At 41.8% G+C, this 13,397-nt stretch overlaps 1 protein-coding gene across 6 annotated transcripts in view; it reads right to left on the bottom strand.

Annotated features, from left to right (window-relative positions):
- PDE11A (phosphodiesterase 11A) overlaps positions 1-13,397 on the bottom strand; it is a 404,325-nt gene that overhangs the window by 354,888 nt on the left and 36,040 nt on the right. The window contains exon 1 of one of the 6 annotated variants that reach the window (XM_045033994.1): positions 11,900-13,376. The exons of 1 other annotated variant lie outside the window; for it this stretch is intronic. In XM_045033994.1, coding sequence (XP_044889929.1) covers positions 11,900-12,811 — 912 coding nt within the window. In that variant the 5' untranslated portion in view covers positions 12,812-13,376. Of the gene's footprint in view, positions 1-455; positions 716-11,899; positions 13,386-13,397 lie in introns of those variants that run through there. 4 more of the 6 variants (XM_003990898.6, XM_045033996.1, XM_045033995.1 and 1 more) reach the window with 4 other exon arrangements.

The following is a 13,397-nucleotide window of genomic DNA, read 5'->3' on the forward strand; positions in this document are numbered from 1 at the left end:
TCTTTAATTTAACAGAGCAGATCATCTCAATTTGGTTAATTCAGAGGTGGAAAAATGTTGTCCTGCCCTTTCCATTTTAAATTAGTAGGCACTCCCTGAGCGCCAGTTCATTTCTGGCTATTCAATGGGAGTCACAGCAGGCATGGAAAAAATAAAGGGACCAGATCAGAAGCTGCTCCTCTGTTTCCTCATTTAAGAAATAGATGGCAGAGAGAGAGGGGAAAGATGCCTTGGATCCCAGCTGAGCTATCAGCCTCCTGGCCAGAGGTTCTGGGTTCCTCAGCCTGTTTGGTCAGTGCTGGACACACTCACTGCCGCTGACTCCTCTCCCTAGCTTCTGTGACAACTGATCTCTGGGCTAGGATAAAAAGGAGATGCCATGACTGTCTTGGGCTTTCAGAGCCAGTGCTCAAAGAGAGGAAGTATAAGGTGAATCCGACCCCAGTCTCACGTACCTGAAGACAGAAAAAGGAACGAGCCTTAACAGTTGCATAAAGCATATACCCTGTCACTAAGCAGTTCTCCAAAAGCAAAAAGCAGCAGCAGCTAAGGGGGAAATGCAGATTCTCCATAAAAGTGGCCATTAGAGATGGGATTATAGCTTCACCTTTCCAGAAGAATTTATGCAGAAAAACCTAGACTGGTTTCCTTAGCAACCCTGGAATAATCTTTCCACAATGTCCCAAGCCTACAGTTCTTAATTCCATTACAGCTGTTATTAAAACTTTAAATATGTAATCATGCACATTAAGTTGCCAAATACCCATAAAAACTATTAGCTCACTAAACTGTATACAGCCATTTAAATGAAAAAGGAGCAACATCTAATTTCTTTAAATTGAAAAAAGTAAAGGTTAGACATTCCAACAATCTGATAAATATAGGGGGCATGAGTGCAAGGACAATGCATAGTATAAAATTAACAACACATCCCAAGAGAAAAACATAAAATAAGGAAAGCTTATCTTTTATTTGGTGAATAGTCAACACATTTAAAACAAAACTGTATCATAGATTCCTCCTAGCCTAATAAATTATTAGAGCCTGATTACAAGCACCATGATTTAGTGTTCATTTACCCTGTAATGGCAGCTGTGACAATTTTTTTCAGTTTACAAATACTAGACCCAAATACTGTCATTTAAAAAAATCTTTAGGATTTCAAGAATAGAAGTACGAATGGTCAATCTGGAGACTTTATGGGAGAATTTATAGCACAGAAACCCAATTCATACTTTTGGGATTACATATTATACTAGAAAAATAGGCATATTCATCAGTTGTAAAAAAAAAAATTATGCTCGTCAAATGAAGAATATGTATTATGACAAGTAAATCCTGACAGTCTAAAGTAAATTTAATGCATTTGATTACCTTACATTTTAAGTTAATCATTACCTATGCATAAGGCATTATATACATACGGTACTATCCTAAAATACACCTGTGATTTGTTTTAATCCAGTAGAATACTTAGACATGGAAATGGTTGCCTTGAAGGAGGAAGGTTATGCTCACAGATCCCTAAACACAGGTGGCACGGCACACCATACAGAGACACATGGGGACAGACCAGGGTCAGGCAGGAGGCAGAAAGGGAGAGGGCAGAACATGGTCCAAAGCCTTTATTGGGGTTCCCTCAGGAAGGAATGGAGGAGGCAGGGTAGGTTCCCTGGGTCAGTTTAGGATTGGACAGTTTGAATAATTTTGGTAGGCTCTGGACTACGCGCGGGGGGCGGCGGGGGGGGTGGTAAGGTGTCCAGTACCTAGCCCTGTCCAGTACTTTGGCCTAAGCAGAGGAATTTTGGCTTGGCCTGTGAGAGTTTGATTAAGGAGATTGTTGGGAAAGTACATTCTGGGTTGGTTGGTTTGCACATCACAGGTGCACTTGCAGGGGCGTCCTTTGCTCTATGAATTAGTTACCCCTGAGAGGAGCAGTATCTGAGCCCCCAAAACCAGAACATCAAAAATATGGAAAATAAGAAAATACAGTCAATATAGATACTACCATATTTTAAATCAAAGTTCTCCTTTCATGCACAAGGACATTTCCAGAGCCAGGCCCTGTGATTAAAGCCTGCTGGACTCTGCATTTAAAAAGGTGAATACAGTCTTACATTTCTGACTTTATCCTTTTGAATATTCTTTCCCGTTATCTCATTAGAATCTAATGTTTGATTTAATAATTAGATCCTTTTGAAATACTATGGGGCCGATATGTCTGGACATATTATCCCTATGTTACAGCTGAAAACACTAAGGTAGAACTGGGAATAGAACCCAAGATTCCTATCTCGAAGTCTAGAGCATGTTCTATTACAGGCTGATGGCTTTCACAGTTTCCACAAGATGATTAGTAATTGATGAGTTCAATTCTCAAATAAATGGGCCTCATCAGATTGTTTATGGGGAAAAGTCCCATCAACTAGGCCAGTGTCTCTCTTTCCTGTTAGAGGTGTGTTTGGTCCAGGCTGTCTCCTATGGAGTTTCTTCTGGAAAATAGCATATTGGGAATAAACAAAATTACTTGGACAGAACAAGACAGTCAAATACCAATATGGCATTCTGAACTCATTTCCAACAGATTTCAATCACCATTTTCTATATACTGGTGAAATTCAGTGTTCAAATAGAGATGGATATTCCTACTTGACTTGGTCTCTACACACACTTACATTACTGGTGAGTAAACTAATATCCTGGTGACTCTGGATAGTCCCCATTTGGCTCTCCAAATGCTCTTGCTCTGCGCTACTCTGTTCTGTGCCAGGAGGCTGACTCCAATGAACTGCTTTGCCAGGGAAGGCTTCCTTTGCCTTCTTGGTTTCAACCAACCCTGGGTTCAACCAATGAGTGACATTGACAGGAGAAGAGGGTGTGAAGAGGGTAACATTTCCTGGCTCCCTCTCATCCAGGTCATGTTCATCAGTGGCTGAGTTCCTCTCCCTCAGGCCATAGCTCTGGCTGGGCAGCCCCTCTCCCATAGCTTTAACTCTCTCTCAGGTTCTGGTAGTTGCACCCCCTTCAGATGTAGGTTCATTTCTACATAACGAGAGTAGTTGTATTGTTTACCATTAGAGACCTCATCACTTCAGCTGGGAGGAGGCATGGGGGAGAGGTGTAGCAACCAGCCTCGCTTACAGGGGATAACTACAGGGAACAGAAGGGAAAGAGATGGCTCTCACTTGGACATGCCACATGGACATCTAATAGCTACATCTTGGAATGAGCAGTTCATAAATGTAACCATCTCAGAAACTGAATTTTTTGAGATCTTTTGAGAGTATGTGAAACATAAGAAATGTAATCAATAAACTTGAAAGTGCAATGTTCCTGAAAAATAAATAATTGCAAGGTTGGTCAATGTAATCTCTCATGTCTGAAAAGATCTTCAGAGAAAAATTCTAACACTTGCAAGACCTTATGCTGGAAGGAGTGTTTTATCTTCAAGAAGTTACACTGCATCAATGGGGTAATCATGAGAAAACTAGAAAATTCAGTTAGCCAGAACAGTCATGCTCCATCCTCTGCTTTTGCCTAGAAGAAGCTGGCAGTGGGCTGTTGCTAGTTTAAGTGTTTGGTTAGTGGCAGTCTGCTTTCTCCATAGTTTCCACATGGAATAAGGTAAAATTTTGAAAATGAACAAACAAAAACAAAGAGGGTGGGGAGACAGGGGTGCAGCAATTAATATGAAGATTTGATTAATGCAGACAAGCAATTCAAATAATTAACCAGTTATCTGGGCTTCACAAGCCTTATTTTTTAAAAATCTACAAAACAAGGTCTAAAGAGTAAAAGATGTGCTCAGAGGATGTACTCCTGGTTTAGCTATATATATGGCCTGCACAGGCTGAACTCTGTGCTTAGAGGTGGTTGAACTGACCACATGAAGGGTATAATTACTCAGTTGAACAGATTTGCATTAATCCCTATGTGATCTACCATAGCAAATGTGAAATGAAGAAGTTATGATCTTGATCTTGAGGAGTTCACAGTCAAGACGTCACATGGTATCCAAATGGTTCTAATAGTATGAAAATAGAAAGAAGCACATTAAAGCATTACAGAAGATCAAAGGAGGGAGAAATCATGTCAGTTTGGGTGGGATGGGGCAGGGATTAGCAAGAGCTTCGTGAAGAGGGGCCTAGAGGGCTGAGAGACTTCAACTGACAGAGAAAAGGAGAAGGCAAAGGGACAGATGTGAGTGTGCATATAACAGTTAGTGGTCTGTAGAGGTCACATGGAGGGGTGGTGGGTGGGCATAAGGCTCTCCAAAGATCTCCATTTGAACCCTAGCTCTCACATTTGCCAGCTGGGTAACTTTGAGCAAACTACTCAACTCTTTCAAGCCTCAGTTTCTCCTTTTGTAAAATGGTGTTGGTAATAGCTACCTCTGGGGATTGTTGAGAGGTGTCAAAGAGACAATGCTTGCTAATGACCTAATGCCTGGCTCATAATTAGTGCTCCATTAATAATAGAGTTATTGTTAATCCACAGAAGAGCATCCCTTTCCCTTCTATCATTATGTTTAAATTCTTAAAATCTGACACCCTTAAAAAGCTCAAAGGTTCCTCATTTTTTTCATTTAAATAACAAAGATTTCTTGTACTAAATTTGCAACAGCCTAAAGCTATATTTTATGATAGGAAATATAATTTATCATTAACGTATAAACCACACTGTTCAGTCGCTGAAACCAACCAATTAATAAGAAACCATTGGAATTATAGAAAATACACCTTTTTTAATACCAGAAAACCTTCTTTACTATTTTAATCCCCAAAATAAATAAAAATAAATTTAGCCTGAATGCCTATAAATTCCCAGGAACCAAAGTTTCTCCTAAAATATTAGAAGCCCAACCCACTCTCTTATGACTAAACAGCTTCTTTTATGATTCCAATTCCACTTTCCAAAAGAATGTGGTTATACTGCAAAACACCACCCTTAAAATAAGTAACTAAAGTAGCAAGTAGTGGACATCAAGGATCTTATTGACTTTCCTGTAAAACAACTCAAAGCTATTTCAGAGGAAAGCTTCATATGACTTTTCAACACTATATTAAACATGGAACACTAACTTCCAAATTAAGCCAGCCTTGTAAATAAACAGGTGACCCAAACCTCAGGAACCAAAATAAATTGGTCAGATTAGTAAACATTTAGCTTATGGGCTGGGAAAAAAATTAAGTTAACCTTAAATTACCTCCCCATGATTCTGTAGGAACTGTACTTCTCTGTAATCTATCCTCATGTAAGAGCAGCAAATGCAATTTGTCACTCTGTTTATCATGATCATGTGTCTGTCAGGAAAAGGGGCTGAAACAGCAAATGTTTCCTGCTTCAAGAGCAAAATCAATTCTGGTTCTGGGCTAGTGAACATGTTTGTGGGCTTAGGGGAATTTTTAAAACACTGTGCAAGGCTGAAATAAGAATTCATAAAACTCCTTTTAAGACTAGTGGTGGGGTGGGATCAACATCTGCCTTTTAAGCAAATCTCAGCAATTTAATCACAGGACCATAGACCCATGTCTGTCAGCACTGGCTCATCAGGGAAGGAAGCATATTCCTCACTGAGTTTTCCAGACACATGAAATTAATCCCTTCTGAAGCCAAACACATTTAAATGTAGTTATTTCAGTGGAGATTATTCTAAAATGAAATTCAATGAAAGTGAATTTTAAAAAATCATTATTTATATTCTTATTTAACATTATATGTATATATACATATATATATATATATATATATATATATATATATATATATATATATATAACAAATATACCCATACAGTAGAATGCATTCTTAAATAGAACTTTGTGTATAATCTTTATTTGTTTTCCATCTCTTCTCTTCAAGGATAAGCAATCAGCTCTCCCTTCTTATGTTATGAGAAAGCACAGCAAGAGTTGAATGACAAAATATGGAGAGAGTAGTCCTGGCAGAAACGATGAAAAGCACGGAAATAGAAAAGCACAATCCAGGCAATGAAAACGGCACATAATTTAATTAGGATGGAGCTGAAAGGAAGCAGTAGACACTAGCTGGAATAAAATTCAACTTCTCCACCTAATACTCAAAATGACTCCGACTCAGGACCAGTTTCATGGACATGTGACTGGCGCAGTTGCACACGGGCCCCCGGCTTCAGGTTTAATGCTGTGCTGTACGAAACTCTTAATCTTTACCTTTGAATTTGTGCTAACTGAAGTCCAATGGAACAGTGGCATATGAGCTCAGACCTTGGAGTCTTGGCTCACACTCAGTCTTCCCTCCCACTGCCTTCCCAGGACTGGTGCTTGGTCATATATCCATGCTCTGTATGTCCCGGGCCTCATCTGGCCTACCGCCTACCACCTACTCACCCCTCCCTTGAGACCAGGGGTTACAACCAGGTCACATTAGTTGAGTGAGGAGCCCACACCCTACATCTGCCATGCCCTACAACTGCCCTCTGCTCCTGGTTGGGGTCTGGGTGGGAGCATGGGGAGGGTCAGGTGCACGCCCCATGCCACATTGGGAGGAGCAAGGCTGTGGTCATCCCCACCCAAAGCTGGCAGCATTATGACCAAGTGGCAGGCAACTCAATGAAGAGCTCTTACCTACCCCCAATCCAGGTACAGGGTTTTTCAACATGGAGCTTGAAATCACTAGGGGGTTGCATGGCTGCTGTGGGATAAAGCAGCAGGTCCTTTAGAAGAGAAGATTAACTTCTCCACCTCCAACCAGGCTCCTGCTTTACCTACCACTTTGCACCACACTCCACAAATTATGTAGCTGCCTCTACTTAGAATCTTTACTCACCAAGCTTTTTTTCCTGTTACTGATAACAGAGTTAAGCTTCTCCACATCACCCAGGTTATCATCAACTCCCTCCCTTCTAGCCCAAATCCACACTTGCAGAACATCTTCCATCTGTCCCCTGCTGCCCATTCCCACGGTTCCTGCTTTAGTTCAGCTGTTCATCATGGCTCTACTAGACCATCATAATAGACTCCTAATTATTATTATTTTTTTCCTAGAGAGCAAGAGCAGGGGAGGAGCAGAAAGAGAGGGTGAGAGAAAATCCCAAGCAGGCTCTACACTAATACCACAGTGAGGCTTGATCCCACAAACTGCAAGATCATGACCTAAGCCGAAATCAAGAGTCAGACGCTTAACCGCTTAACCGATTGAGCCACCCAGGCACCCCACAGCTTTGAGCCTCCCCCTGTTCATTCCATTCAGCCACTGACACCAAGTTACCAAAAACACCACTCTGATCCTACTAAAATGTCTTTAAGGGCTCCCTGTAACTGTTAGTCACTGACTAACCGACTGTTAATGAAATTCAAATTCTTTAGTCAGGCATTCAAGGTTCTTTCTTCTTTTACCCTCATGCTACTTTTGCATATTCAATCTACAGCATGGGCAATACTTTGTCCAAATTAAAGCACTCACTGTCCCCTGTACACATTTTGTGCTCGCTCATTACTGTGTCTCTGATGCCATTTTGCTACACCTGGATCACTCCGGCCAAACCCACAACCGTCTCCAATGGTGAAATCTAACCCCTTTTTCAGCTTGAATGGCATCTCCTCCATGAAGTCTTCCATCATGAGCCCAATCATAATGTGAATGCATTGTCTACTGAGACTAGTCATTTAGTTTGTAACATTTATTAAGTATAGTGCTTGGTATTTATTTGCGTATAGTATATGCCTCTCAACTATAAGCATTGGGAGGGCAAAAAACATGTTCTCTCACCTCTGTATGCTCGCAGTCCCCCTACCCAGGCTTTAGGTATAATGGAGCTCAGTGTATGTTTGCTGGAACTAACAAATAAGTAAATCTGTTGTGTAAACAGATCAGGTTTTCTGAAAGCCTGGCACACCTGTAACCCTGCTGCGTCATCCCCTTTCCTCCTCCCAGTTCACCTAACAAAACATCCTGGCTGCTTTTCAGATCCAAAGCCCATCAAACACCTGTATCATCATTATCAACACCAACAAAAATATCATCTCACACTTTTTATTAATGTTTAAAGTGCTATATTCTGAATGCTTAGAATAATCTCAAAGAGAACACCTGTTACTTGAGTGCTCTTATTTTCAACCTCTTGAGGGCAAGTTTTTCATTACTATATTAAAGTGGGCTGTTTAATAACTTATAACTGTCAGGGAAAAAAGGTAAATTGTAGTCACTATGATCCATACTGGATACTTAAAATGAATTTTTTTCCACTTGCAATTTTTTCTTCTAATTTCAAGTCTGTTTTTCTAAATGTTTGTTTATTTATTTATTTATTTATTTATTTATTTATTTATTGAGAGACACACAGAGAGTGGGGGAAGGACAGAGGAAGACAGGGAAAGAGAGAATCCCAAGCAGGCTCTGCACTGTTAGCATGGAGCCCAACGCAGGGCTCGATCTCACAAACCATGAGATCATGACCTGAGCCAAAATCCAGAGTCAGACGCTCAACCAACTGAGCCATCCCAGTGCCCCAAGTCTTTTTTTTAGGACTAATTGAAGAAGTAATGAAAAATAATGAAATAAACTAAGGAGGGTATTTTTGCTGTCAAAACTTTTATTCAACGTTAGTTTTCATTAGTCTATTCTTGACTCCAGAATTCTATGCTTATTATCATGATTTCATTAGTATCTTTAATGCCTTTCTCTCACCCATATTGTGAACCCAAGAGGATCATCAGTCTAATTTTCAAATGATTAAGTTTTTAAACTCTGTATGATAAAAAATTTTTACCTCCTGAAAAATAAAAAGAACACTAGTTGAATCTGAGCAAGAAACACCTTAAAAACATACTAGGTAATAAAATATCAGAGGGAATGGTTATATTTTTACAAAGAAACTTCAGAATGTTCATATATTATCAGAATTACAACAACATCATGATAAAAGAACATGCATTTGAAAGGTTGTCAGTTTCCATTCATAGAAAAATCTGTAAGAGTCAGAAATGGAAAGGATGGGGAAAAATGCTAAAATGTAGGAAGGAGGCAACATTAATACAACTCCATAAAAAATCTATATAGTGTGAGTTCCTTAAAGGCACAAAGTATAATACTCTTGATAGGATAGGATAGGGTCAATCATGTGTTATCAATCACATTTAGAGAAATCGTCAGTAGTGGGTAGAAGGGTAGATATTTCTATATTCCTCAAATGTAAAGACAGTTCTAAAATACTTAATTTAAGAATAGAACATGGCTCAGGGAAAGAGTAGGTTGGTCAAAATGTGCTGAGTCCACATCTCAGTCCCAGATAAGGAGAAAAACAACTGAAAATGAGATAAAGAAAAAGAATTCCAGTAGACTTGTGTCATCATTATCATCATAAATTGATACCATTTCCTGAGTAATTGCAATGTGGCAGGTACTGTTTTAGGGGCTGTAATGCAATATTCATTTTATTTTCCAAATAATTATCTTTGTCACATACATGTTCTTATTCCCATTTTGCAGGTAAGAAAACTGAGACTCAGAGTAAGAAGTTCTCCCAAAGGGGCACCTGGGTGGCTCAGTTGGTTGAGTGTCTGACTCTTGATTTTGGCTCAGGTCATCATCTCCCAGTTGTGAGATCAAGCCCAGCATCCAGCTCCATGCTGACAGCTGTAGAGCCTGCTTAGGATTCTCCCTCCCTCTCTCTCTCTCCCTCTCTCTCTCTGTGTGTGCCCCTCTCCCTCAAAATAAATAAATAAACATTAAAAAAAAAAAAGAAATTCTCCCACACTAATGGTGACTGTAGTGTATCATAATAAAGCAAAAAAAAAAAAAAAAAAGTAGTTTTTCTGAAGAAAAGTGGCATTAAAAAATGAAAAAACACACCAGGTTAAAAATACAGAAATATACAGTAGAAGCCAATGGTGAAATAAAAGAGAAACTCTCTGTCCAGGATGAAATGAAGACCAGGCATAACCCAGATCTCCAACTCAGCCTATATAATACCTTCCCTTATGTTCCCTTTGCCAGTCCTCCCAACAACCTGGTCCTCTTTACAGCTATCGCTCCCACCCTGGGGACTTTCCCACTGTCAGCTTCCAAATATCAAAGGCAACTTTGCTTTACACTCTGCCTTCAGAGTACAAGTAGGGCCCAGAAGAAATATCAGCTGTTGAAAATCTGGTTTTCTGTAACTCTGACAACACCTCTAGCCACAATTCTAGGCAGCAGGAAGACAAGTAAACTGCTGAGGAAGCTGGAATTCTGCTCCTGAAGAAAAGGCAGTTATGTGAACAGTCTTAAATACAAGTTGGGAGTTGAAGGAGAGCAAGAAATAAAAGCTACAGAAATGGGAAAATATCAACTGGGGAAGAATAAGAAAAGTAAAGGCAATGAAGAGAATAGACTGCAATTCCAAGCTCTAACAAGTGTCATCCAACTAGGAAGGGATTTTTTTCTTTTTTCTTTTTTTTTTAGCCCAAGCTCACAAGAAGAATGTGGAAGTAATGGGAAACAAAAGACTGTGATTGTTCAACTTCTTACAGAATCTTCACCATAAAGATTGTTAAATGTTTTCACTTCTTTCTATGGCTTTCCAAGATTACAGAGAAACAGACACTTGCGAAAGATCATTCATTGGTTGCTTGACCTAAAACTATCTCTTCAAGAAGGATATAATGAATAACACACCTAATCAATAACAAAAGGTGAATGAAAATGGTTATTTTGACTGGCATCCCTTACTATGAAAGTGTTATACTGACAGACATCACAAAAAATGTGAAACTCGGTTTTAGTACAAGCTAGTCAATTTTCTATGTAAAATGGTCAACTTTCAGATAAAATAAAGAAAGTTTTACCCTCAGTGCCCCTCCCACCACTTTTGCTATTCTGATCAACAGCAACCAAACTCTCGAGAAACAGGTGGCTCTATTAGACGCTGGAAGACGTGCTCATCAAATGACCACAAAATTTTCATAACCAAGGCTAAGAACTTTCAATTCTTATGAACCCCGAAAAGTCTCATAGAAAGTACATCCAGTTTATCACGTTCAGTGAGTAGATACTGAAGAATCAGAACTGACTAGCTTTCAGATCTGGTACCTAGTATCATGTTCAAATCACTATGAAAATGAAACGCTTAGAAATACCAGCAAACAGCATGTTGTGTTTCCTTTTCCACTTGAAACTAGCATGTGTACCCTGCTGACTGCCTTTGGAATTGCTAAAAAATTATCAATTTTTGTTCATTTCACAAACTAAAAGCCTACTTGTTCAGTCCTGTCAAAAGCTGGCTGCAGATAATGCTGTATTCAAACCCAAAGATAAATAATCCCTCTATTTTGTCCAGCCTCTCTAAACTCAGTAACAGAAACAATTAAAAAGCCACAAATAAGCCAGAGGCCCATTCTTCCCCTGATTTTCTTCCTCTTTTCCTCTTCCTCCCTACCTTGAAATGCATGCAACTTTAAGCTAGGTAAAGGGATGTGAAAGTAGTTCAGTACTCTGTTCCCTGTCCAACCCTGAAAGAGAATGAAATTTATCACAGTCCCAAAAGACATCAGAGACACCAACATGCCATTTTCTTCAGACTAACACTACTATTCTGGAGTAGACACTTTTTCCTAGCACCTCACAAATCCGTTCTAAAACCATACACTGATATTCTTAAGGGCAAGGAATCTTGACAGAGAAACATGTGATATTACTGACTGCAAAATGTAGTCCTTGTGATATATGAAATGTTTACAAGCCCTGTGGGTTAGGAAAAGACCTTTATATCAACGATGGTGTAGTAACATTCTAACTGGTCTAAACTCAGAAGGAATTTAAAAGTAGCAAGATTAGTGCTGTAAAGAGTCTAAATTAATGTGTTCCTGGATGCCAAGGGGTAACAGAAGGTTTAGCTTCCAAGCCAGTGGGGCTCTGGAAGGGGGACAATGCAAAGTCCTACCTGGTAGGCATCAGGAATGTTGACCGTTTCTCCATGCTCCCCGACATAGCCAATAATGCCTTTGCCCCAGGGGACCTGCACTTCGTTTGAGTTCTCTGTGCTGCTGCAGGGCAGCAGTGGGGTTCCTGCATGCACATCAAAGAATTTGGAGACCAAGCTCTTCTTGCCAGCAGCTGCCCCTTCCACCAGGAAGAGAGAGCAGCGGTCAGCGTCCACCATGAGGCAGACAAAGATGAGGATCTTGTAGCTGAGGCTGGTAAGGTCAAGGTCATTGGAGATATCCTTGACCAGTTCCAGGAAGAACTGACGCTCGTTATGCTTTTTGAGGTGGCACTTGTAGTCCATGGCCGTAGGGGGGTACTGAGGCAGATTCACCCTGGATTCCAGCAGGGCACTGAGAATGTGGGCTGTGGTGGGGGGCAGGGAGCTGGCCTTCCGGAGAAGTGCCCTCCGCCGCACACTGCTCAGGGGCTCCTGGGCCCGGGAGGTCACCTGTTCATCGTAGGTCCTGTTCACGTGGATGGCCTTGGAGCGAGCAAAACTCTTCCTTAGCTCTTTCTGAGAAGCTCTCCGCTGCAGGCTCCCGTCGCCCCCGCTGCCACTGGCCCAGCTGGGACTCAGGGGAACCCCACCACAGTCCCCGCCGCCCAGAGTGGGCTGGCTGTTGGCAGAGCTATTTGGTCCAGGGCCACCACCAACACTGCCGCTGCGTCTGCCACCGCTGTGAGCCAAGCTGTTGGTGCTGGCCACTGCGGGCCTCGGGCCTACAGCCCCCTGACTCTCACTGTGTCTCTGCAGCCACTTCTCCACCATCTCCTGCTTCCCCTTCCGCATCAGGTAATCTTCAAATAACTCTGGGTGTCTGTCCAGGAAAGTTTCCACTTCCCCAAAGTCCAGGTGTGAGGCCGTCATGGTCCCAGACACAGCTTCACTGCCACTCTACGCTTGGACCTAATGTTCACCTACCCCAGCCCTCTAGCTGGTCCAGCACATGTCTGTCCCCACCAGTGTTCCCAGTTCGGTGAGAGATTCTGCTGAGCACTGGAATCTCAGCTGGGAGGTGCCCCTTCCTTCGGGCTCAGAGAGTGGCTGGCAAGAACCCCACCCCCTCGCCCTGCTACTCCTGCTTCGCACAGGTGCCCCCCACTGAGCTGTTGCCGTGGCCACAGTTCCCGTCTGGAAACCCGGAGCTATCGCTGTTCGTGCTCAGGCTGCTGCTGCTGCCGCTGCCGCTGTAACCGGATGAGTGGACCACTGTGAAAGGGAGGTAGGGCAGGACACGCCCCTGAGTGAGGCACGGAGCCCGGAGGGAGGGAAGAGGTGGGAGGAGGGAGGCTCCGGCGCCCGGACCAGCCAAACTCCACCGCCCAGGATGCCAGGCGGTTCCTGGAATATTCTCTGGACCGCCGGAATCGGAGTCCGGGAAAAGGGCCGACTCCTGATTGGAACACGACTAAAGGGGGAAATGCACCTTGTTCCTTCCCCCCTCCTCCCTTCC

The sequence above is a fragment of the Felis catus genome, chromosome C1, assembly GCF_018350175.1.
Source record: "Felis catus isolate Fca126 chromosome C1, F.catus_Fca126_mat1.0, whole genome shotgun sequence".
NCBI classification, from domain to species: Eukaryota; Metazoa; Chordata; class Mammalia; order Carnivora; family Felidae; genus Felis; species Felis catus.